General features: G+C 39.5%; 1 protein-coding gene across 1 annotated transcript; it reads right to left on the reverse strand.

The window, feature by feature from the left end:
* Positions 1-1458: 1458 nt before the first annotated feature.
* Positions 1459-27049, reverse strand: LOC117493763 (tandem C2 domains nuclear protein). The gene is made up of 12 exons (XM_034144346.1): positions 26967-27049; positions 25550-25624; positions 24608-24802; positions 17577-17747; positions 16286-16359; positions 9361-9430; positions 8993-9093; positions 7886-8002; positions 7503-7694; positions 4135-4249; positions 3257-3456; positions 1459-1648 (listed from the first exon to the last, which is right to left on the reverse strand). Exons 1-12 carry the CDS (start codon positions 26968-26970, stop codon positions 1538-1540), a joined length of 1425 nt encoding a protein of 474 aa, XP_034000237.1. The 5' UTR covers positions 26971-27049; the 3' UTR covers positions 1459-1537.
* Positions 27050-27246: the final 197 nt, after the last annotated feature.

Genomic DNA, 27246 nt, shown 5'->3' on the forward strand with positions numbered 1-27246 from the left:
ACTTTCAATCATTCAAATGTCGCCTCTCTACTGTCAATAAACACACAAACTAACTTCGTATTTCCAAATAACACCAACTGTACTTTTATTCTCTACATTAATACATTAAATACATACAAACATTTTTAATTGCTTTTATCAAAAGCGTCGGTTTGATACAGCTGTGTTTTACAGTCACATCCTTTTTAGTACAATGAGGGGAAGGGAAAGTCTTTGAGCCCCTCTTCTAGGGAACTAAGGGAACATTTTAATTATATTCATACAGTAATTCTCGTATTTTGGCTTTAATTTGTTGTTACTTTCTCTTCTTGTAAACTTTCTATCAAACTAAAAACACCTCTAAAAATACAGCATTATATCTACAGCTCATTGCATTTGGATTGTTGTCATTAAGGCGAACGCTCTACTGTTTTTTTAAAAGAAGAAAATAAGTACATTTTTCAAAATTTCCAGCAATTACACTTTGTTCAAAGCCTTTATTTCCATCCGGGCTCAGAGCACGTTCGGTATTTACAGTTTGATCATCTTCAGGTCAGCATCACGTCTTTGTGAAGCCGATGTTAGAGGAGATGTTAGGAGGAGATGTTGGAGGAGATGATGGAGGAGATGTTAGGAGGAGATGTTGGAGGAGATGATGGAGGAGATGTTGGAGGAGATGATGGAGGAGATGTTGGAGGAGATGATGGAGGAGATGATGGAGGAGATGATGGAGGAGATGTTAGGAGGAGATGATGGGGGAGATGATGGGGGAGATGTTAGGAGGAGATGATGGGGGAGATGTTAGGAGGAGATGATGGGGGAGATGTTAGGAGGAGATGTTAGGAGGAGATGTTAGGAGGAGATGATGGGGGAGATGTTAGGAGGAGATGTTAGGAGGAGATGTTAGGAGGAGATGATGGGGGAGATGATGGGGGAGATGATGGGGGAGATGTTAGGAGGAGATGATGGGGGAGATGTTAGGAGGAGATGATGGAGGAGATGTTGGAGGAGATGATGGAGGAGATGTTAGGAGGAGATGTTAGGAGGAGATGTTAGGAGGAGATGATGGAGGAGATGTTAGGAGGAGATGTTAGGAGGAGATGTTAGGAGGAGATGATGGGGGAGATGATGGGGGAGATGATGGGGGAGATGTTAGGAGGAGATGATGGGGGAGATGTTAGGAGGAGATGATGGAGGAGATGTTAGGAGGAGATGATGGAGGAGATGTTAGGAGGAGATGTTAGGAGGAGATGTTAGGAGGAGATGTTAGGAGGAGATGTTAGGAGGAGATGATGGGGGAGATGTTAGGAGGAGATGTTAGGAGGAGATGATGGGGGAGATGATGGGGGAGATGTTAGGAGGAGATGTTAGGAGGAGATGTTAGGAGGAGATGTTAGGAGGAGATGATGGGGGAGATGTTAGGAGGAGATGTTAGGGAGGAGATGATGGGGGAGATGATGGGGGAGATGATGGGGGAGATGTTAGGAGGAGATGATGGGGGAGATGTTAGGAGGAGATGTTAGGAGGAGAGATGATGGGGAGATGATGGAGGAGATGTTTAGGCAGCGCTCAGTGTGTGCCATGCAGACACCACTTTCTCTGGGTTAGCCATCGTGTCTTTCCACTGCTCCACCGCCTCGGAGACAGGACTGTCAAACCCAGCCTGAACCTGCAGGGCACATTGGGAAAGGATATGAGATTTCCTTAGCTTGAAGCATTTAATCATAAATCACAGGGGTTTTCTCTAGCTTAACTTGTTGTGGAATGACCATTATCTCAAACCTCTTTTTTGACCACAAAACGTTTCCTCAGCAACAAGGAATGTTGCATTTCTAAAGCAGAGTCCAGGGTCTAAATTAAGGTCCGGGGGACACTATTTTATCCCCACAAAGAGTTACTTGTACTGGGAAGTAGCCAAGCCCCCAGGAAGCACATTTTTCGTAGCGGTCAAATGGTGGAAATACATGTCATTCACGATAAGCCATGAGGACAAAAAACACCTTTTCCTATTGACTGAAAGAATCGTCTGTAAATCAGCGAGGTAAACCAACTACCCAGGACATGCGCTTATTCAAACATGAGTTCCTAAAAGTGATCAAATGTGCTAATAGCCAAACTTATAGTTGCTTTTCCTCCTCCATTCATTTTACCGAGCTCCTGGGAAAATACAAGTCTGCAAGAAGATTGCTTGACATCATACCAAGTGTACCAGTGTGCTTAATCCAGGTTCACTGATGATTTGTCTTATTAAAAAATAATTTCATTACACTATTTTGTTTCTTCATGGTTTATAGCACTCTTTGCAAGTCTCTTTGTATAAAAGCACTAGCTAAATTAAATGCAATGTAGTGTAAGCACTTTGTACTTATAACTGTAAAACACTGTGCAGTATACACTTTATTTTTACAATGTAATACTTGTTATTACGTACTGCTTCTTTACCCCTTGTATATGTTTCCTAGCTTTTATAATGCTGCTACTTATATTTTTTACCATGCATGTTATTTGACTTTTTTATTCTTAAAGAGGAACTATTATGGGTTCATATTTGTCGTAGCGTTAGCCAATAGAAACGCGAGTGTTCAATAGTGATGTCACTATGTCCCGGAAGTAAACAAATGGAGGCGTTTAAGGCATGGATGTATAATAAGAACTGGATACAGCGTCGGAGGCGGGGTCTCGTTCTTTCCTATGAGAGCTGCTCATTGGCGCATGAAGGCAAAATGGCCCAACTTTTGAGAGAGCGAAACGTCACAGATTACCCATCATGCCTAGCTGTCAGAGCAGAAGAACCCGTATGTGCGCTCACAGAGCATGCGCCCCTTAAGCCCCGCCCCCCAGAGCTCCCACTCTCGGCTCACTAGAATGAATGGAGAGAGGAAATAAATCTAGATTCGGCTTTTAGTGCATTTTACAACTTTAAGGACCGAATGATTCTAATAAGGGCTATACAATAGTTCATACTGGGTAGTTTATTTACTTTTTTTTAAATTATCCGCTGATTTACAGACGTCTCTTTCCCAATGTTAGTCAATGGGAAAAAGTCTTTCTGGGCCGGGTGACGTCACAGACTGATACGGAAGTTGTAGTACCGCCGTTTGGACACTACGAATATTTTCCTCAGAGTCCGGAGCACTTCCTGGGGGCTTGGTTTGAGGCTGTCCCCTTTGCTGTTATAATGTAAATCTCCCCACTGTGGGACCAATATAGGATTCCTGATTTGTGATAATAAAGACCAGTAAATGTTGTCTTTATTCCAAGGATTCTTTATTCTCACCTGTCCGAGACACTGTTTCCTCCGCACCGAGCTCCGGCTGTACAGTTTGACCGTCAGAGAACAGGCCTGGTCCAACGCCGCCAACAGGAAGTGAAACGTCTCCTTCCACTGACACTGCCCCCCCGACGCCTTCAGGACGCGAGTCTTCTTCTTCATGACCACCCGACCCAACTGGTGCATCTCCACTTTGACGAAGAACACTTCAGACGTAGAAACAACAATATGGTTACTCACTGGCAGAGGTGGGAAGGAGTGGAGTACAAATACTTCGTTACTGTACTTAAGTACATGTTTCTGGTATCAGTACTTTACTCCACTACTTATTTTTCCGACGACTTTTTACTTTGACTTCTTACATGTTTAACACAAATACCTGTACTTTCTACTTCTTACATTTTCCAAACAGGCTGGTTCCTTTAGTTTGAATGTGTGTTTGGTGGCGTGATCATTATTATTTAGAGTCATTGCGTGCCTATTGATTTGAACACGATCCGTGTATCCATCATTTCCTGGTCTTCTCTAAAGAAGAGGGACCAATGAAAACGTTGTCATGTTGCCGTTGTTCAGCATGGAAACATTCATTAGCTAACAATGACATTATTGTTCTATTAATATAAAGGGAGGTCAGGTACTCTTTAAAACAGCTGCTAGTTACAGTTACAGGGTACTTTTTACTTAAGTATACTTCAAAGCCCATACTTCTTTACTTTTACTTGAGTAAAGAAGTTTAGTCAGTACTTCTACTTTTACCAGAGTATTTTTAAACACGAGTGTCTGTACTTCTACTTGAGTAAAGGATGTGTGTACTTTTGCCATCACTGGAGCCACTGTTTTTTATTTCCTTGTAGGTAAACATGAAACTCATGAAATTACAATACCTTGGGTTAGAGGAGAGGAGGACGCTGGGAGATTTTGCGCGGCGAGGACTTGGAGTTGGATGCGTCCGTTGACGGGCTGAAAGCAGGTGGTGAGATGCAGCTCAGAGTGGCACACCTGAAAGAGAAATAATTAGTTAAATCTTAATAATTAGGCTTTTAAAAAAGTGTGTTTTGGATGGAAATTGACATATTGACACATTTTCCTGTTCTCTCATAATTGATATACAAAAAAAAAAGGCTTTCCTTAAGGCAGCGGTTCCCAACCTGTGGGCCGAAGGCATTGCAAGTGGGCCGCCAAATAATTTGCAAAACATTATGATTTGTGTAGAAACATTTTCATTTTTTTTATTCGAACATCCTTTCCTTTCTCTTTCTTGATCCTCCTCAGCAACGGTCATTACAGTCCTTGACAGCGGTCTGTTCTACTGGATTAACAATGTGTCACATGTTCTGAATTGACCAATCAGAACTTTATTCAGCCTCCGTATTGTTTATGGTTGAATGTGGGCCACAAAAAAAGTGTGATTCTTAAGTGGGCCCTGAGTTGAAAAAGGTTGGGAACTGCTGCCTTAAGGGGTTCTTTGTTGGAAAATATTTTTTAATGAATGCTTGTTACTTATACAATAAGTGGAATAAAAAGTGTTTTGGATCTTCTTTTAGACCCTAAGCATCAACAAGAAAACTCTAAAAAATATATAAACATGTATTTACCGTTGGCACATCGGTAGTGATAGCATGTATTTCTTCATGTTGACTCACTAAATAAATCGCTAGCAGCTTAGCATCTACAGGCCTTCAGGACAGCTGTGTCAGTTGTAGAGTTTGTGGCTTTAAAGCAGGGGTGTCAAACTCAAATACACAGTCGGCCAAAATTAAAAAATCTGTACTAGTCGCGGGCCGGACTGGTTCAATGTTTATTGCAAAACGTATTGAAATGAACTTATTGCACATATTAAACCTGGAACTAACAAAGCTTAAATGATTGCCTATAAAAACAACATTAAACATTAAATAATCAGTTGCATTCATTTCTTATGGCTCTATCTGCAGCTTTTCCGGAGTCATTTCTTATGATTATATTTTTCCACAGGCCAACAACAGCTTCAACAAAACTATTTCCCTCAAAGAAAAAACCAAACATGCCCTGTTGTCGTGAGAGAAAAAGTGCAGAAGGAAACATCCATGTAAACTCAGTGTGCTGCTCTGTGATGCTAGCTCAAGCCAGATACTTGGCATCTCATCTTGGGTGCAAGTTCATCAATGTTTGGGGTCAGGCTCTGAGCTGAGGAAACCCTCAGGATTGAGTGAAGGTGTGCGTGCAATATACCGGCGGGCCAGATCTAATAGTAATTAGAAATTATCCTGCGGGCCGAAATGAAATCCACCAAGGGCCTGATTTGGCCCCCGGTCCTTGAGTTTGACACATGTGGCTTTAAAGCTACAACATTGACCTTTAATTATGGGCCAAAAAAAAGTAAATTAAAAAAGAAAAGGGCCAGACGAATGTACAGACTGCATGAACCATTTTTGAGGTGTTTACATCAAACCAGCAGTCAGTTGAGGTGCTTAATTTGTAACCTTTAAATACGGCGCTCCAACCGGATTGTATGTATTTCTCAACATCAGAACAAAGAATTGGTTCCCTTCAAATTGAGGCCAAGGTTTGATATTTACCTATTTCTATTCTGACGGTAATTTGGACAATTTGTGGCTTTTGTGTCCAGCAGATGGGTCAAAATCACTCACTGAATTTAATGATGATACACTGTCTGATCCGCTTAGAGCAGGAACAGTTCATATTTGACTTTCACTGGCCAGACATGCATCCATTTATCAACCAAACAAAACCTGGTTGTTAAAATAGTTTGGCCTACTTTCAATTTCCCCCCAAATGTCCTCGATAATAAATCCCATTTATTTTTCCTGTAATTATGAAACAACGTAAGGTCTTCCTGGTACAGAACATATTTTGTTACAATGCATGGGGACCGTTTTATAAGCCACACATGGTGCTCTGCTCTTATTTACTGTGCACATACAAAGGAGCGATAAAAGACAGCAGCCCACAGAGGAAATGGTGGAGAATAAATAATAAAAGTTCAGGATATTCCCACACTGCAGGTTTTTTCCTGTTGCGCACAACACCTGGACAGCCGGTTAGATTATAATCAGCGGACTCTTTAAACCAGGAGTGTCAAACTCAAGGCCCGGGGGCCAAATCCGGCCCGCGACCTAATTTTATGTGGCCCGCAAGAGCTTGCAAAGAATATAATATACAATACAATTGGTGTAATTGTTGAATATTTACTTTAAATTATTTGGCCTAGACTTCTGCTTTCAGACGTAGTTATTTAGGAAGATATTACCAGAACTGATAATAATCCAATGCAGGGCCAACAATGTAATATAATACATTATTTAATATATATTATATATTTACATATGTATATTTATATATAATTAAAATTACAACCGGCCTTTTGAGTGCAACCATAATGCTGATGTGGCCCGGGATGAAATTGAGTTTGACACCCCTGCTTTAAACTGACTCAATTTGGTCAATATCTCAACATAAAAAGCATAATTGGGCCTCTTTAAAGAAAAACACATGGAAATTATATTAAAAAGACAGTATATTTCTGTCACAGTCTGCTTTCTCACTCACCTATTTTCTGCATTAACATTCCTTAGTCACCTGGTAGCCACACCCTGTCTCTCTTTCACTCTGTTACACCCATCAGCTCCAGTAGTATATAGGCCCACTTCACTCTCACCTCAGTGCCAGATCGTACTTTGCAGCATGCCAGTCTTTCCAGCATTACTTCCCAGATTGCTCTCCCGGTTCCGACCCTGCCTGTCCCTGACCTGCCTGCCTCGCCTGATTCCTGACCCTGCCTGTACCCGGACTATTCTGCCACGCCTGCTCCCTGACCCGGTCTGTACCTGCGACTCCCGTCTTGCCTTCTCCTGGAACCCTCGCCTGTCCCCGACCAGCCCTTTGCCTACTACCTGCCTTTTCGTCTCCTACCAGTTATTGCCTTCAATAAAACTGGTTACAGACTATCCCTGGTTTCCCCGTGTTTTGCATTTTGGTCCTCAGCTCGTTTGTGACAATTTCACCCGAAGGTAACCAGGTGAAAGGTTGATAATATTTTTTGCATTATTAAACCCCACTAATGATTACACTGATGTAATCTTCAGTGTGTTGCTTCTGGGTTGAGATAATATTCATGTAGTTCCTGGCAAATGTTCTCAAACTATGTTACTATTTGCAAAACCAGTGATAGACAAAGTGATGGAAAAAGAGCAAAAATCGACATTAGTGCCACACATTTATACAGAATATGTTAATAACACATGGGACTCACAGAGGATTTGGACTTGCGGTTGAGCTCCAGCCAGTGCTCGGTCTCCTGTGAGTCGAGCTGCCTCAGGGAGAGGACACACTCGGCCACCGTACGTTTCTTTGGGTTGTGTGTCTGCAGCCGCAAAACTAAAGCACTGCAGCGCAACTGCTGGAGACGCAGCGCGAACACAAAGGTCTCCATGAAGGAAACATCCTGCAGAGCGAAAGAGAGGAAGAATGAAGTAAAAACTCTAAATTACACAGGAACAATCTGCAAAAAATGCACCAAGAATAACATCGCTGCATGGAAAAAGTCACCTTTAAAGCTGGGCTTCCACTCCATTCGTATATAATAATCTCAATTTTAAGATTATTTAAGTTTTAAACAGCGTTCTGCATCTTTACCTGTTGATACTCCTTGATGGAGCTCTTGAACTGTATTGGTTTGGGGATGGTGATGATGCCTTTAAATCCAATCTTTGGTTGTTCCCCTCCATCTGGAAAAGTGCAGAGGTCTGAACTCTGATAAGGAAAGAGAGAAAAAGGAAGCAGGTCAAATCTATTTATCGTTTACACTGCTCTTAAGCAAACTACATAGTAACAAGGACATGTATATAAACTAAAAATGGTTTGATATATCAATCCTGTCTTGTGTGTTTCTTATATTTCTCAAGTTAATAGGCTGTTTAGTGTTTGAAGTACTCTTGGAAAACCTTTATTTAGGTATAATATACTTCAGTTATGCTCCCGTAAAGACGTCATATAAAAAAAGCATTTGTGCGAACCCCCTACCCTGTCATTGTCGATTAAAATGTCTCAATAGATTGTTCAAGTAATGATGTGACCTTAGGACTAAAATGAAGCACAACCGAAACCCGAATCTTGGGTGGGAAAGAGGTGCCCCATTTTTATTATGTTGCCCCTATCCAATGAAGAATTAGTGCACGCCTCTGCATTAAGACACTACAGGTGAATAGGGTGGACATGTAACTAATAGATATCACCATGAAACTTCCCCACTTTATTACTGACATTAACACAATATTTTTTACATCACAAGTTTTCTGATATGCTATGTTTAAATATGCAAATGAGGCATTATGTTTTGCTTACTTTTGGTGAATTTAGGAGAAATCTACAGACATAAACCGACAAAGTTAGTCAAATAAACTCATAAATTTGGATGTTTTCTTTACACTAGTCTGGAAGAAAACGTGTTATGGAAGCAAAATAGCCAACAAAATTGAACATGTTTTTGCCTGTTGTGTCACTTTTTGCGTGCATGCACAGATACACTGATCATTGTGTTGCAGCATCAATGAGGAAAGTTCTGCATCTCAAATAAAATCCACTTGCGAGTGTCCGAGCCGGAGTTAATAGAGCACTGAGAGGAGCAAACAGAGCCCTGTGTTGTGGACATACAGAGGGTCCATTGAGAAAAAGCAGCAGAGGAGCACAAAGGAGCTTTTTGTTGCTCTCATGCTCCCCTCTCCTCTCTGCAGGTAACCTTACCTGAACCAGAGTGATCCACACCTGCTCCAGAGCCTCCTTGTAGCTCAGCCGGACGCACACCTTCCCCAACTCACGCTCATCTCCAGACAGCGTGATGGAGTCTGTAACACCAGCAGCACCACAGCAACATGAGTAACAAATGATTCATCTCCTATTAAACACTTCTCTTCCTGGAATAACCCACTCTTTATGTAAGAAGGCTTATCTCTGAGGCTCAAAGCTGCACCTGAGTGAAATCGTTTGCAAGTGATTACCGTGTCGGCCTTTTCATGACTGCACAATGCAGCACGATTATAATCAGACTCAATAGAGAGTTTGAAAGGCGTTCAAAAGTGTTGAAGACGGAGACAAATCTGTATTTAAGTTACCTAGGCTGCTTTCAATTGAGCCAATCGTGGAAGAGGTGCTGCTGAGTCGGCTGGAGAACAAGTCGAAGGGCTGAGGGGGAAAAAACACAGAGATAGTCAGGATTCACTTAACACTTGAAACAAAAAAAACAATTTAACAAGACTCTACAGCCAGGCATCTTAGTAAAGCTTTACAGTACATGGAGCTAAATGCTAATGAGGTTTAGCATCTTTACTGTCTGCTATCTTAGTTTAGCATGCTTTTTCGCTTAAAATACGAAATGTAAAAGCAAGTCCTATCTTTTCCAGCAATGCAGTCTTCAACCTAAGTAATTTACAAGTTAATTCGAGATGGATAAAACGGCACAGCATCAAATGTTCGCTCTTTGTCGCGTTTTCTATTAGCAAAAGTTGTGGAGAGTACCCTGTACTTTTTAGGTACACTCTCAATCCAGGTTTCAAGCAAGTAAAAACTCTGCAGAACAACTTATGTTTAGAAAAGTCAGCAGGTAACCAAAGTCAATAGGATTTATCCTCTGGGGAGCACGAATGCCTCTCCTATCCTTTATCCTTGTTTGTTTAATTCATACATAAATCACTATAGCGTGAGTTGTAATATTTTACGATGTCATATGTGAAAGCAAAGCAAATATTTAAACAACAATATAATTTACTTCCCTGTGTGTTGACATGCATAACTGCTGACATGATGAATAGATCAAAGTAAAATTAAGAGTATTTTCACAGCTCACACTATTTGTTCAGTTTTATTTCCTGTAGTTGCTGCTAATAAATAATTGTTTTATCCGTTTAGCGGAATAATGTAGTATTACTTAAAGGGGACCTATCATGCAAAATGCACTTTTGTACGTCTTTTATACATGAATATGTGTCCCCGGTGTTCCAGGGAACTCACCAAGTGTCAGAAAACACAACCCTCTCTATTTTCCTCCATACCCAAATCTCTAAAAAAGATTATCCAGATTTGAACACTGTCCTGACGTCAGGACGGTGGCACTACAGCTATTGGGCCAACTCCACAAAATCAGGAGGAGACAGCCACGGCCATTGCCGTTCGAAAGCGCTGGAGATGCTGTAGTACATATGCCAGGCCTGTAGATGGTGCTGTTCTGCCCTTATCTGCCCTTACAAACACAGAGCTAAAAAAATTCAAATTGAGCAAAATGAGGCATGGCTAAAATGCATGATCTGTTTGGTATTTTGAAAAAAAAAAAGTATAAATATGCCTTATATAGGTATGGTCCTACACAATATTATTCAAATATAGCATGATAGGTCCACTTTAAATAATTTATACCTGCTGCTATGCATATTTCTAATTATAGCAACATTGCTGATACACTGCAACTGCCCTTTCAATTTCACAACATATAAACACATTTAATATAAAAAATAGGGCTGTCAAGTTAACGCGTTAATAACGCGTTAACGCAAAAAAAAATTAACGCCACTAATTATTTTAACGCGATTAACGCATGTGTATTTTTTGTCCTCGGCCGCCGTAGTTTCAGAGCGCATCGAGTTTAAAATACCATCTACAAGCTGATGCTGACAGCCCCGCTCCTGCCTCCCGCTTGTGGCAGACCACACTTCCACGCTCACCGGCAGGCCCGGACTGGCCATCGGGAGGACCGGGAGTGTGTGTGTATGTGTGGCGCGAGCGAAGCACACCTTACGTGTTGTTGTTAGCATCTGGTGCTAGCTAGCTGAGCTAACGGATATAAGGAGCTGTTTCAATGAAAACAGAGGAGCGACATTTCGCCGACAACTGCGCCGAGCACTTGACTTTATGCAGGTAGCCAGACAGCACACTCAGCACGGATAGTGCGCGCAACACAGCTCATACACACAGGCATATATGCCTTGAGCTGCACATAGCTCCAACAATCCATCACAGTGTCTCCACATTCACACACACACACACACACACACACACACACACACACACACACACACACACACACACACACACACACACACACACACACACACACACACACACACACACACACACACACACACACACACACACACACACACACACACACACACACACACACACACACACACACACACACACACACACACACACACACACACACACACACACACACACAGTATTGTATTATTGTATGAGAGAGGTTCTAGGTTGAATTGAGGCGAATATTTGTAATGTTCAGAGGTTGTTGTGTTTAATATTCATGAGAATATTTGTCATTGTTCAAATGATAATAAACAAACATATAAAGCATAGTTATCCACTCATATGTTGATAAGAGTATTAAAAACTTGAAAAATATCCCTCTAAGGTACATTTAGAACAGATACAAAATGTGCGATTAATTTGCGATTAATCGCGATTAACTATGGACAATCATGCGATTAATCGCGATTAAATATTTTAATCGACTGACAGCCCTAATAAAAAAGCCTAATTTTCATGACAATCCAACCAACAAATGTCCATACATTTTCCTTATAACCACAAATGTTAACCTCATTGTGGCGCTAGAGGAGAAAGCCAACGTCTTCAGGATTTATTCCTCTGGGGACCACGAATGTCTGTACCAATTATAATGTCAATCCAACCAAGATCAGTCGAGACATTTTACTGATAAACAGATGTGTCAACCTTCTTGTTGCGCTAGTCGAAAAACATCCCAATGTCTATATGATTTATCCTCTGGGGACCATGAATGTCTGTACCCAATGTTACGCTAATCCAACAAAAGGGAGGTATAGACTGATACTGCAATGTCAAAAATCCTTTAAATTCTATTGTTTCCTCACTAAATCTTTAAAGTAAGTCCTCAAATTGGTTATTGTTTCTTTACCTGTACTATTTATTTCCCATTTTCATTCTCTAAGCCCAGCTTTATTTGTTTACTGTTGGGTCTATTACCAAGGTGATGTGATCATAACTTACTCATAATACTCGTTTGCTCATAATGTTGCCAAGCTAAACAGTCAGTGTAGTTGAACAGTAATTGTGCACCTACTGCACGTTGCTCGGAGTAATAAGAGAGTGAGAGGTGTCCATGATGCTTTAACGCTTCTATGATTATTTAAATGTGTATCAAGCAAGGCGTTAAATTGATTGAAAAAGCCGTCGTTAGTAATAAGAAACTGTTGACAAGTCAGGCATAAAACACCACAACAGAACAAAGAAATACGCCCTGGAAAATTGTTTTCTTACTGTATTACTGATTAAACTGCACTTTGACCGAGACGCTGAATCATACATCGCAAAACAGAGATGCATTCAGGGACAGCTGCTAAACGGGATGAACAAGTGCTGATTTAATCTCCAGTTTCCTTATCATCTATTCCACATAAGGATTCATTTCAGAATGACTCATAAGCTTAACTCCATTATTCATAACTGTAACCAAAAAAGATTGGGTTGCAATGTTGAAGGCAGTATTCAGATCCTTTATTTAGGTATTAATACTTATATCACAGTGTACAATTACAAGTAAAATTACTGTATTGAAAATGCTACTTAAAGAGGACCTATCATTTTTAGGCAATAGCATAGGTCTCAGATATATAAAAAAAAATAAAAAAACATGTCTATGAAGTGTTTTGCTCAAAATACCAAACAGATCACCCATTCTAGCCATGCCTCATATCCCTCTATTTCACTTCCTGTTTCAAAAGTGCTGATTTTGGGTATAAAGCTTTAAAAAAAAAAAAGATTTGATAACAAATAAAAAAGGAGGGGGCTGAGCTCATGCAGGACCCGGCAGCTACTGTCTAAACTAAATACTGCCGTGATGAAACGCCATATCATGGATTATCAAGGATTATTTCTGAAACAGTATGGAGCTCAAAGGCCTTCTCTCTTGCCGGTTATACCACAAGGTGAGTTCCTTTTTATTTCCTGCTTCTTCACACACATGCTCTCCAGTACAGGTTAGCTTTGAGTGTTAGCGATGCTAATGTAAACACCGACCATATTACGTCCAAAACAGTCGGGCATTGTTTCTGATAGCAACGTTTCTGATAGGGCCGTGGGTCCACATTTCAGATATTACGTCATATCGGACGCAAATCTGGATCAGCTCCGTTGTAGCCCCATTTTCAGAGATTTGGGTACGGAGGAAAAGAGAGAGGGTTTTATTTTCTGACGCTGCGTGAGTTCCCCGACACACCGGGGACATATATTTATGTATAAAAGACATAAAAAATGGAATTTTGCATGATAGGTCCCCTTTAAGTAAAAGTGAAGTAAGTTTACTCTGCAAAACTATCCAAAGCATCAAATAAAAAACACTTAAAATAAACTAAAATTCAATTTTTTAATGCAAAAATCTTTGTTATTAAAGTAGTTGTCAGATAAATTAAGTGAAGTAAAAAGTACGATATATCCATTTGAATTTAGTGCGGAAGATGTAAAAGAAAATACTCAAGTTTCCACTAAATATAAATAATTAATTTACGGTTCTTTGTTAGAATGTTACCAGTGCAAATGGGATATCATTGATTAATTAAATACACAGTGTGGGGGAAACTTCTGTGTAGCAATGCAGTGGGAGTCACCGACTCAGGAAGGAGACACGGTGAGAGTTGGAGCTTTTGATGTCAAACACTGATGGGTTTATTCAGAGTATCGGCCGGAGGATTCACATCACAAGTCAAAGAGTCAGAGGTTCTGACTTCACGGTAGAGTTGCCACGTCAATCCTGAAGAGCCTCTCTCTATGCTAGACCTTTTAACAGGTTCACAGAGAGAAATCAACATCTCTGAAGGAGTAGACTAAACAGCTGGGAACACTGAACCACCTGCGTCCGACACTCATGGCCTCAAAGATTTCACATCTTAGAGTCCACAAACACAGATAAAGAAGTGCCTCAGCGTTCTCACAACAAGTACCATTCGTGCCAGACAAGTTGACCGGTCACAAACTGGTAACAACAACACATATGGCACCAATGCCTTTCCTTAAAGGAGATAACAGACGTCAGAGTAGATCATAAAACGTCACAGAGCAAAAGGTTAGATATCTAGAAGAATTATTCCTTAACACACAGTTTAATAGTTAAATACCTTCTTATCTCCGTGAGGCATTTCTCCTGGTAAAATAAAGTTATTTATAGTGAAATTGAGTCTTAAAGTCGTATCAATTAATTCAACTTTACCCTTAACCTCAGAGCAGTTATTACAAATCTAAATGTGTATTTATTTTGCTTATCTGGTTCTATGTAAAGGTTTTGGGAAATGTGCTTCCTTCTTGTCAGGAGGACAAGGTCACTCTCATATCAGTCAAGTCAATATTGGGCTAAAGCCAATAGCATGTTAGCTTAGCTTAGCATAAAGACTGGAAACAGGTGGAAACATCTAAAGGTAACAACTTCCTTGTACCATCACTTTAAAAACTCAGCCATTAACAGGATATATCCTTGTTTGTTTAATGCGTACAAACAAAATAATTGATACCATTATCAAATCAGTCAAGTCAACATTGGTAATAGCCAGGGTTGCCATCTCTCACGCATCTGGCGTGTGACACACGCTTTCACTCTCAATCTCACGCTCTCACGCTGCCCAAACTATTCTCACGCCAAAAACAAGAATACCGAAGACTAGAAACGGTTTTGAAAACTTTTGTCACGTAGTGATCGTCTTCTCAATAGAACATCTTTGATAATGTCTTCTGGCCAATCAGAATCACGATAACGGCGTGGTGTTGTTGCAGGAAGTCCCGACGGAGAATACTTTTGCGGTAGTACATCCAAGCCCCCAGGAAGTGCGCCGGACTCAGATGAAAATATTCGTGGTGGCCAAACGGCGGTACTACACTTCCTTTTGGTTGCCAGGCCCGGAAACACTTTTTCCCATTGACTTACATGGGGAAAGAGTGGTCTGTAAATCGTTGGATAATTTTTTTTAAACTAAATAAACTACCCAGTATGAACACTTGTATAGCCCTTATTAAAAACATTCGTTCCTCAAGTTGTAAACATGTGCTAATAACGTTATTCTGAGAGTTATTTCCCTCTGCATTATGAACGCGCATCTAACCCACGGGACCGTGCCGCCCGGCACGTTCATGTTACGTGTTCAGCACTACATGCGTTTATCTTTACCCATGGATGCACAATAAGAACGGACCCATATCGCCTTACTGCCAGCCCACGGAGCTGTAATAATGGATATATATTGCACATGTTTGCTGTAATTCATCATTTGTAAAATATTATACTACATGGGCTGTATGATTAAATCTTGTACCGTAAATGTTGTATTAAATAAAGTTAATATTACCGATGTAGATTAACGTCCCTGTAGCTTCTTATTGCACTAAGAAGCTTATTGCACTGTATATATATATATACATATGTATATATATATATATACATATATATATACATATACATATATATATATACATATATATATATACATATATATATGTACATATATATATGTATATATATATATGTACATATATATATGTATATATATATATGTATATAATCCTGCGGCTGCGGGCTAAACAGGTTAAGAGTATTTTCACAGCACACACTATTTGTTCAGTTTTATTTCCTGTAGTTGCTGCTAATAAATAATTGTTTTATCCGTTTAGCGGAATAATGTAGTATTACTTAAATAATTTATATCTGCTGCTATGCATATTTCTAATTATAGCAACATTGCTGATACACTGCAACTGCCCTTTCAATTTCACAACATATAAACACATTTAATATAAAAAAGCCTCAGCAGATACACGATTATTTTTCAACCCCTGAGGATAAAATGACCCCCCAAATGTTCCCACCTTAAATCAAAATACCAGCTGTCCTGGCTTGTTTGCACTGTTCCACTTTCTGCAAAGTACAGTGGAAAGTATTTCACTATTTTGAGTGTTGGTTGACAGAGGGTGAGAAACTGTGTGAGTGCAGATTAGATAATGTCTCACCTGCATGTGAGGGCTAGACAGGTCGAACATGGAGCTGCTGAGCCGCTGCTCACCGGACGGTTTCAGAGACCAGCCTGGAGGGTCAAAATATCAGAAAACATTAACATGGTTTCATTCGATTTCTCTGTTATTTATTCAGGGATTCATGCAATTTCTTAACCATATACTGCACGTTTCTCTCTATAACTGCAGACAAACTGTACATCAGGACTAACTGTTTTTTTGGCGTATATTCTAAGTTTATCTATAGGGATACAATGATAAAAAAAAATGCATGTTGAAATCAGTTTCACAATACATTTGAAATGTGTTGTCACTGTTAACACATTAAAGCATGAAAACAGAGTAATTTTATTTAACTAATTTAACGGTGTACATTTCTGCTAATTTTCTTGGCTTTTACATTCTAAAATACACACTGTACACTATGTACATTGTATATTCTTTTATATATGTATATAGTACTTCTAAGTAAGATACACAGTACATTCTTTGTACTTTTTGCAATACTGATTTTTTTTCAGATTTTAAAATAGTGTACAACTTAAAGCAAAAATTGAGTAAGTTGAGGTTTACTTGTCTCCTGTTTTCATATTTATTTTACACATTTTTATAGTTTTTTTCACATTCATTTGTATTTTTCTATTTAAATATTATTTAAATTGTATTTTTTTGTATTTCTTGTTGTTATGTTGTCTTTTTTCCTGACTTATAAACATTGTGAGTCACATCTTAAAGGTCACCTATTATGCAAAATCCTCTTCTTCATGTCTCCTCTACATCAACATGTGTCCCCTCTCTGTGGAAAGAGACTCTGAAAGTTTCAGGAACAAAGATTCTCTCTCTTTTTGTCCTGATCCATTTCTATAAAAACGTGTCTGAAAATGAGCTGATCAAATTTTGGCCACTTTATGATGTCATAACGATGTTTTGTCTTGTGTAACCATTAGCCAATCACCAACCAAGGTAACCCCCCCCCCCCCCCACCTTATCACCTGAATCTCCTCCTAGAGCACCATTGTGTTCTTTTTAACCAAATCTCTCTCTGAGGCGCGTGGGGAGGGGCTCCTTATTTTCATCTAAAGTAACAGACAGAGAATCAGCACTTTGGAAACAGGGTTTAAACAGAGGGGATTATGGGATGCTGCAATGATCTGTTTGGTGTTTCATCCAATCAGAGACAGGCTCTGGATATATCTGAGACCTATAATAAAGTAATGAAAAACAGTATAATAGGGGACCTTTAAAAGCAGCATGCATGACGTTTTAAATGGACTGCTGTGGTTGTTACCTGGACTCTGGGGGCCGGACTCTTTGTCCTTCAGGGTGTCTCGGTGGTTCGACCCGGGGGTGAAGTACGCAGCCACCTGGCCCTTGTGGAAGCTGGCCTCCGGGCTGTAGGTGAACTGAGAGGACCCCAGCAGCTCAGCCTTCCTCTCTGCATACGTGCACCGAGCTGAACCTGCAGACACACAGCAGCCGGGGGTCAACACACCTCCATTTGATGAATGATTCTTTAAAAAAGGTCACCTATTATGCAAAATCCACTTTCTCATGTCTTTTTTTTTGTTATTCAAATTTGTATTAGGAATACAGGTCATAGACAGTATACAGCAGAACATACTTTGATAAAATGATCATTCTGCAATAGCGTAGTTGTAATATTCATAAGTAAGTAAACAAAATTAAAATAGACTACAAGTTAAAGACAGGGAATAATAACAACAAATGAATACAAATAATTAAATAAAATAATAATACATTAATAGACGATATACAAAGAATTAAAAACAATAAAATAAGAAAAACACAGATTTGTACATATATTCCTAAACAAGATAATCAAGTAATGTTTACAACCGAGTAGCTCAACTTAGAACATGGGGGGTAGGTGTTTATACAGTGTCTAATCCGATCTGACTTTAGATATGCCCTCAACCAATGAAGCCCAACAATTCTCAAACTTGTCCCTTTCAAGTCTCACAACACAAGTCAGTCCTCAACCTTAGGTGCCTCCGTTGTCAACTATTTCCTAGTCAGGGCTTTTTTACTTGCTATTAATAGGATATTGAACATATATTTGCTTGTATATCCCTTGACGGTGTCTGGTCTCAAGCAGGTATAGTGTCTCAAAGTTAAATGGGATCCCGACCCCAAGTATCTTTTCCATAAAGGACTTGATTTGTTTCCAGTAGTTCAGGAGCACAGGGCACTGCCATGATAATGATTTGCCTTTTTCTCACCGCATGACCTCCAACATGAAGTGTTTCTATTTACCTGTTGTGCAGGTGTTTTAGTTAAGCCCCGAGCCTGTTTTCCAGGTCTCAGGCTCGAAAATGACATTCCCAGAACAAATGACTATAACTTCACTTCTAAAAGGGGTAAATTAATCATCTTTTTTCTCAAAGTAATGATAAACCTGTGAGTTGGATGTAGAAAAGTCAGAATCAATATAGAATTTTTTTAATTTTAAAGTAAATTCAGATTGAACATAGTAAAAAAACGTGAATTATAGTGTCCGTCCAAACATTACTTATAGTGAAAACCACCCTTGAATGATGGGATAGTAGACTAAAAGCTTTAGGAATCCAAACTATAACATATAATAAGTACCCTGTATCAAGATTGATGCAAAACAAGTGAAACCTGACCTTTATAGAGAGGTTTAGCACAAAAAACCCACTTCTGGGGTCATTTGGGTGGATTTTCCATATCTCCGGCCCCCCTTGGTTGATTTTGATGATTGACATCTCTTTTTAACCGTTAGAGCCAATAGAATCGAGGGGAAGTTCCTAAATCCACCTACACGTTACCAAATAAGGAGTGAGAGTGATGTGTAGCCAGAATACCCAAAACAGGAAGCTGTCATACACTCTGGTAGCTATCATAGCAGCTAATATGAAAACTCAGTTTTTGACATAAAAATGGAATGATGGATTATCAGTAATCATTTCAAAGTGACACAGACACATTGGATTAACCTATGGATTAACCTTCAGCAGCATTTTTCTCGTTTTAATGCCATTGAAGACCACTTTTGATCAGAAACAGCAGAAGGTAAGACATTTCTCCCGTTTTTGCTCCATAAAGCTCCGTGTTGTGATGTCTGTGTTCGCTTCCCATGTCGCGAGTTCTGATCGCTCAGTGATGATACTAATACCTCTAGAATCTGTGGAATCTCAGCCTGCTAGCTAATATCTTGTTTGTGCAGATCCGATAAGTAATAAAGTATTTATACCTAGAGTTCTGTGCTAAGTGCGGTAGCATTTTTCCCGCTCAGGGCTAATTTAGACGCTTCTTGTGAGACTTGTGTTTTGTTTCGGTAAAAATGGTTCGTATCGTCAGCTAGCTGAGTTTCTTTCCGTTAAGTGAGTATGACACATTCATAGTTTATGAAATGTTAAGAAGCCCTGAGACACAGTTTCGTGAGAAGAAAAAAAGCCTGTAGCCCCCGCCGGCATGGGCTATGGGGCTTAACAGGTTAAAAAAACCTCATTAAGTTTTTCCACCCAAATTCCCTCCAGGTCAGGGTGGAAGTAGATCTCCATTGTTGCTTAATCAGCTTTTCCCATATTTCCAAGTCGAGAGTAAGATTTCCTTCCTTTTCCCATTTTTCCTTTACATATGTTGTGTATTGTGCAATTAACTAATTTAGTCCATTATATAACTTTGAGATGTTTTTGAGACCTTGATCTGATTTGTAACCCTTTAAAAAAGAAATCAGAATACCCGAGTTTGTCTTTTCTAAGTCTCCCCTTCCTATACATTTCCCTAAGTAGTGTCTAAGCTGCAAATACCTATAGAAGTCTTGTTTGGTAAGGAACTTTTAAATCCTGCACGTTTTTGAGTACTCCACCAACAAAGAGATCGCTATATTTTATCAGCCCCTTTTCTGCCCATTTTTTAAATCCTGCGTCTGTCCTATTGGGTATAAAATCCGAATCATAAGCTATCCATCTCAACATATGAAAAGGTTCCTTATTCTCATGTTCTCTTACCACCTGTGACCATATTTTGAGTGATGACGCAACCCACGGATTTGACTCCAATTCATGTTTTTTTTTTAAATACCCCCACCTATAGTGGGACATTGCTGGAAGTCCGGCATTCTATCTCCTTCCATCGTGCTACGTAGGAAGGATTGCATATATCGACCAGAGGTTTTATCTGAGCTGCTTTGTAATAATTCTTTAAAATTAGGAAGAGGGAGACCCCCTCTCTCTTTAGGTAGCTGGAGGGTCTTGAACCTAATCCGAGGTTTTTTTCCCTGCCAGATGAATCTAGAAATTGCCCTGTCCAGATTTAGAAAATGTCCGTTCGGCAGTTCAGCTGGGATGGATTGATACAAATATAAGAGTCTTGTGAGAATGTTCATCTTTATAGCTTCCACCCTCTGTGCTAAACTGAGGAATGGTATTACATTCCATCGGGACAGATCAGACCTAATCTTGGTAATTAGGGGGTCATAATTCAGTGATATTATTTCGTCAATATTTTTGGGGATATTCACTCCCAGATACCTCATAGTTTCAGCCTCCCATTTAACTTTTAACACATCTCTGATGGGTTGTCTAGGGGTGTAGTTAAACGTCAGTATTTGAGATTTGTGGGTATTTCGTCGATAACCAAATAAACATCCATATTCTGTTAAGGTTGTTAATAAACATGGGAGGGAAGAATTGGGGCACCCAAGGTATATTAAAATATCGTCCGCGAACAAGGCTATCTTTTGTTCACCTCCAGCCATTGTAATTCCCTGTATTTCCTCACTCTGTTTTACCCACTGGCTTAATGGCTCTATGAAAATGGCAAAGAGAAGTGGGGACATGGGACATCCCTGTCTTGTTCATGTCTTTTATACATCAACATGTGTCCCCTCTGTGTAAAGAGATTCTGAAAGTTTCAAGAAAAAAGATTCTCTCTCTTTTTGTCCTGATCCATTTATATAAAAACCTGTCTGAAAATGAGCTGATCAGATTTTGGCCACTTTATGATGTCATAACGATGTTTTGGCTCGTGTAACCATTAGCCAATCAGCAACCAAGGTAACCGCCCCCCCCCCCACCTTATCACCTGAGGCGCCGTTTACACGAGGAGAAAACTGCTTGTATCTGCATAGTTTCGCGTGCGTATAGCCCTATTATTTACACGAGGCCGATAGAAACTGACCCCACAAATGATAACGGGTCCCAAGGTGGATAGATTTGCAAAGGAAACGCTCTGGGGGGTCAACCGAGTCCGTGTAATCACCTCTATACGAATATTTCCTGAAAAAATAGCGATAGCCCCACCTCTCCTGCTCACTGCTGTAGCAACTATCAAAAATAGCTGTGTTAATTAAACGCACAAGGGGTTCTTGAATGAAATAATATTATAAAAGGCAAACCAGAATTGTTAACGCCCAATATACTCCTTAAACAAAATAAACAGAGTCAGATTTCATGCATTGATCCATTATATTGACAAAGGTGCGATCTCACCCGGTGTTTGTAGGGAATATCTCTCTTTCTGAGCCGTCCTCTCCACAGAGACGTGCTTCTTGGTCGGTCCATGCAATATCCACAGATTCGGTTTCTTTCAGTTAACTTCCCCGTTACATTTATCCATATGCTGAGGAAATGACTATATCCCGCTGAATACCAGCAATCGCCACACACTTCCTCCTGTCAGTAGCTACTGCTAGTGCTACTGCTACTGACCATGCTACAGATATTAGTGCAACATCTACAGCTCCTCTACCACAACCATCAGCAACAAGTGGACATGGAGAATTACATGAACTACATGTTGCTAAATACACCGCGGGGCTTAAACAGAAGGGTAGCCATGGCAACATTGCTGCGGGGCTGCTCTTCTTCGCTGCTTTTGGTGTATTTTGGCGGAAGTTACAGCGCCACTTACAGTCCCGGCATATGTACTACAGCGTTTCCAGCGGCCTCGTTTGAACAGACACGTTAAATGAAACGAATGCATGTGAACGGAAGACTTTTTTGAATACGCATACTGTGCATAAACGCAAACGGTCCCGTGTGAGCGGGGCCTGAATCTCCTCCTAGAGCACCATTGTGTTCTTTGTAACCAAATATCTCTCAGAGGGGCGTGGGGAGTGGCTCCTTATTTTCATCTAAAGTAACAGACAGAGAATCAGCACTTTTGAAACAGGGCTGAAACAGAGGGGATTATGGGATGCTGCAATGATCTGTTTGGTGTTTGGAGCCAATCAGAGACAGGTTTTGTATATATCTGAGACCTATAATATATTGATGAAAACAGTATAATAGGGGACCTTTAAAATACCATGATATTCATTTAGAAACAGGACATCCTAGTACTTAAGTGAGCAAACATCAGGTCATACTTCAGTAAGCTGAGCTGGTTTTAATGAGGCTAAATCTTTTATTTAACCCAGGGGTGGGTACACTTTTTAATATGAAGTGCCATTCTCACACTTGCCACATCTATAGCAACAAGGTTCCTCACATAATCAGGACATTGTTACATATGAGAGCACTGAACAAGAAGGCTGCCATTCCTAATTAAACCTCCACATCTGACCCTATAACAACAATAATCATAATAATAATTAATTGTACATACATAAAGTGCTTTTTATGGTTCTTGAAGACACTTAAAGTATACAGGATATCCACTTTAACCTGACCCTTTCTTTAGGAAGGACTACATGTGTTAGAGCATGAAATAAAGTATTGTGTTACCTGTTGTGTTTTTAATGTGGTTACAGACGCTATGGGCTTCTATTATTTACCTATCCAACCTTTAAGTAAACAAAAACATCTGAGGTTTCTATGGTAATTGCCATCACAGTGCATTTGTGGTGACGATATTGCGTTAATCCCTTAAATACATACTAGTGTTCTGCCAGAAAGAGTCTCTCAATTAAAACGAAAACAAAAGATGCTAAGTGGCGTTGCTAAGTGGCGTTGTGAAGAAGCGTGGGATCATGGAAGATGTAGTCTTCAGCTTTACCTGGTATAGCAATTTTAAGTAAAAGTTTAAGAAGTATTATAACCAAATTCACTTAACCCTTGTGTTGTGTTCAAAAGCTGTTACCGTTCATGGTGTTCGCGGGTCAATTTTGACCCATGATTTATCTCAGTCCAAAACACACAAAAAAAATGACTATCATCCAATATTATTTTAACTACATCATAACTAACTTATAATGCATTCATAACCGTACAATCCTGTTGTTATTTAATGTTATGGCCCAAAACACATTACACCACATATTGCACACGTGCATGTGTGTGTTCAGGTTCAAGTGTTAGTGAGTGTACATATTCTTTGTGAAAGGTGGAGTTCTCGTGGGGGGAGGGGGGCAGAGGGAGGGGAGAGCAGGTGCATGTTGCGAAAAAGTATTGTTACAGTGGATGAAGGGGGGGGGGGAGGGGTATCTAAAGTCAAAGATGAATTTTGATTGGGCCAAATTTGACCTCGAGTGACCCAAAACATTTCTGCTGGGTCTCCCCAGACCCCAACACCAAATTATACACTTTGTCAAAATCAGTGTAGTGTTTATATATCTGTTGTGGAGGATATCATGAAGCCTTGTTCCAATTAAAAAAAACTAGAGAGTAGTTATTATATAATTTTAACTTGAAACTTGTCACGGAGACCCGAACACAACATAAGGGTTAAAGAATCCAAAGTAAAAGAAGCTGCTTTGCATAATAAGGGCAACTGATGATGACTGATATAATAGTATATATTACTTTATTTGATTGTTAATAATGAATTGAAATGTGTAATTAGTGCTTTTAAATACTTTATGAAGTAAGTGTCCATTGCAATAACACATTTCTCTTGGAAACATCTGGGATAAGTTCACAACTGTACAGAATATAGTAATTTGTAGGCCTTTAAAAGTGGAAAACTTGCATGTTATACCTTTAAGATGAAGATATCTATGAATGCAATCAAAGTAAAAGTTATTTTTCTCAGTGAGTAACGTTGTGAAGAAGCGTGGGATCATGGGAGTTGTAGTCTTCAGTTTCTCCTCGTATAATATGTTATACTTTTAAGAAAAAACAAATTCACTAAAAGAATAAGCTGTTTTGCATAATAATGGCAACTAGGACTGATATAATGGTATATATGACTTGTAGAAATGTGTCTTTTAAATACTTTATGAAGTAAGAATTAATTGAAATAACACATTTCTCTGGCAAACAGGGTCACAACTCTGCAAAATATATTCATTTTGAGATATTTTAAAGCGGAAAACTTGCATAAAATACCTTGAAGATGAACATATACTTTAATGCAACAAAGCTATTGTTATTTTTCTCAGTGAGTACGTACTCTGGGGTCCGGACTGTAGGTTGGGGTACCGGGAGCCTCGGGGTTGGATGTAGGAGGCCTTGAAGGTGGGGAGGACGAACGGCACCACTCTGCCGTTGGGGGGCAGTTTGGACAGGAGGTAATCCTCTGAGACGCGTCTTTTCCTCTCGTCCACATCCAACCCTGAAGCCTTGGGAGGCATCTTCAGAGCGATCACTTAAAAGCAGAGGAAATCACACAATTACAAACAAAAACGTTGTCAAATCGGTCTGATATGCAGCTGTGCAGGACGCAGGTTTAACTTGACAAACATCACCTGAAACAAGAGAAAAATTGGGTTTCCCAAAAATTCAAAACCATGATAAAAAATCCCTAAATGTGCTATAGTGCTCTGACGTTGCTACAATTGGTATGGTTTGTTAAAAAAATACATTTTATTGTTGAATTAGAAAAAAAATATATATCTTTTTTTATTATTGTTTGCTTATTTATTTAATTTTTTAATTTTTTGAGTGGCTTGTCTGTTGTTTCCTTTGGGATAATTGTATTGTATTTATTCTATTTAATTTAACACACACGAACGCGCACATGACCAATGAGGGCACGAGATAAGTTTGTGCACAGATGGAAGGCTGACAGGCAGGTAGGCCATCCAGTTATTTTAGCCGGGCCGGCTAAAATGATTGGTCGTGCTTTTTACAGTACTACGGCTTCCACAGATGACATTTTTTTATGGATTTTTTGTCAAAGCACTTAAGATATTCATTGCTATCGGGATGTTAAGAGCATTCCATGGAATATAACACAAAGTGTATCTCGAGCCGGTTTCTCAAACTTACCTACCCCACCTTTAACCTCTGATTTAAATAAAATGTCTTATTTCCTGTTTGTCTTTGAGCTGCATCCTGTGTATGAAAAGTGCTATACAAAAAAGTTAAATTATGAATATATTATTATGATCACCTTGGGTCTCCTGCTCCTTCCCCTTCTCCTTCATGAAGGTCTTGCAGCAGTCTTTGAGGCACTCCATGGCTGCAACTGGAAACAGTGAATGTTGAAAGAGTTACAGATTACACCGTGAACAGAGATACCAGAACGCATGGAAAAACACTTCTGGGGATCTAATCAGCAGCTGATAACACTCCAAATGCATTTAACAAATTGTTATAATCTCAAACCTTGTTATAGTGTCCATACAATGTCTTCAATCATGTCATAGAGCGCCTAAATAACCAAAATATGACAAACGCTTTTAATCCCCATCTTGTTGTGTAAAACTATCGTCCAATGTGGCGCAGTCCTCTAAAAAAATGTGATTCCAAAATGTAATCTAGTTCAAATAAAAGCATTTGTACTGCGCCTAAAATATCTGTAATTTGATATAGTAACATTTAAGTCATTAGTATTGCCACCAAAGGTTTGCCCCACCTTATTTGCTTGTTTGTTGGTATAATCCACTCACACAAAGTTTCAAAATTACTTCTGGAAATGTATAGAAGTTATTGTGAACACCAAGTCTCCAAAGTTGGTGCATTGTGCCCAAAGTTGTGTTATTTATAATGGTGCCAAAAAAAGGCACAAAAAAAGCAAAAAAAGCCCCTACATTTGGTACAAACCCCCGTTGTATTGGTATGATCCAAAAATCTTTAAGCATTCCAAAATATCCACTAAATTCGGTAAATGCCCAACAAATGTTGTTCTTTGGTCCATTCTTAATTAATGTTCCATATTGCCAAACCTTGGTATATATGGGGACCTCAAATCGTGCTGAGGTTTTCCCCAAATGTGTTCTACTAAATTATACTTAAAAATCGATGAGTTACCCCCCATTTTCGTTGAGCACACAAAATCATACATTTGTTATCCAATGATGTGTTCTAGTGCCACGATACCGGCGATCTTGGTTTTGTACCCAAAGAATATAATGTTGTAAAATGTAAAATATGTCATTGATTACACCCCCATGACTGGTGATTTGAAATACCTCCATATCTTACAAATCTGGTAGTGACCAAACTTGTAATTCGTATTGTTATAGTCCCTTACAATTACAAAAGCATAGCTGCAACTCAAGCATTTGACAAAATCCTTTCAAATCCCTAATTTCCATTCTAATTTGTAAACGATTTTAGGGCTAAACCAACGATTTCACTCATTTAAAAAAGCCAAATGATGTCAAAAAGATTGCCAAACACTCGGCTGTAAACAAGAAGTGAAGAGAGTTAAACATTACATTTCCCCAAATCAAGTGTCAACAAACCGTGCTTTGTGCTGCCAGCCTCTGAAGGAATGTGTCCCTTTGACTTCTCTACGTATATAAAATAGCAATTTATCAACTCACACTTTGAATTACTTAAGACATTTAAAAAAGTCAACTTACCCATGCAATGTTTTGTCTGAAAGAGGGGAGAGTTTGTACATCCAGTGGAGCAGCGACTGGAGAGAAATGCTGGTGAGCTCAGGTTTATGTTCTTCAGTCAGTCTTCAGTTACAGGTCCCTTTCTCCCTCCCTCCTCCTCCCTCCTCCTCCTCCCTTTCTCCCTCCCTCTCTCCTTCCCGGACTGCGTCTCTGTTTGCACTTCCTTCCCCGAACAGCCATGAGAGCAGCGCTTTTTGTTTTGATTTTCTCTTTGTTTACCACACTTTACTGTGAGCTCTCT

The sequence above is a fragment of the Trematomus bernacchii genome, unplaced genomic scaffold, assembly GCF_902827165.1.
Source record: "Trematomus bernacchii unplaced genomic scaffold, fTreBer1.1, whole genome shotgun sequence".
In the NCBI taxonomy this organism is placed as follows: Eukaryota; Metazoa; Chordata; class Actinopteri; order Perciformes; family Nototheniidae; genus Trematomus; species Trematomus bernacchii.

What these genes read in the sequence shown, in the direction of transcription:
- LOC117493763 (XM_034144346.1), bottom strand. An exon ending in CCTACAGTCCGGACCCCAGA is followed by an intron (nt 17,748 to 24,607) that starts GTACGTACTCAC and finishes GTGTGTCTGCAG; the next exon opens with GTTCAGCTCGGTGCACGTAT. An exon ending in CCATCAAGGAGTATCAACAG is followed by an intron (nt 7,695 to 7,885) that starts GTAAAGATGCAG and finishes TTCGCTCTGCAG; the next exon opens with GATGTTTCCTTCATGGAGAC.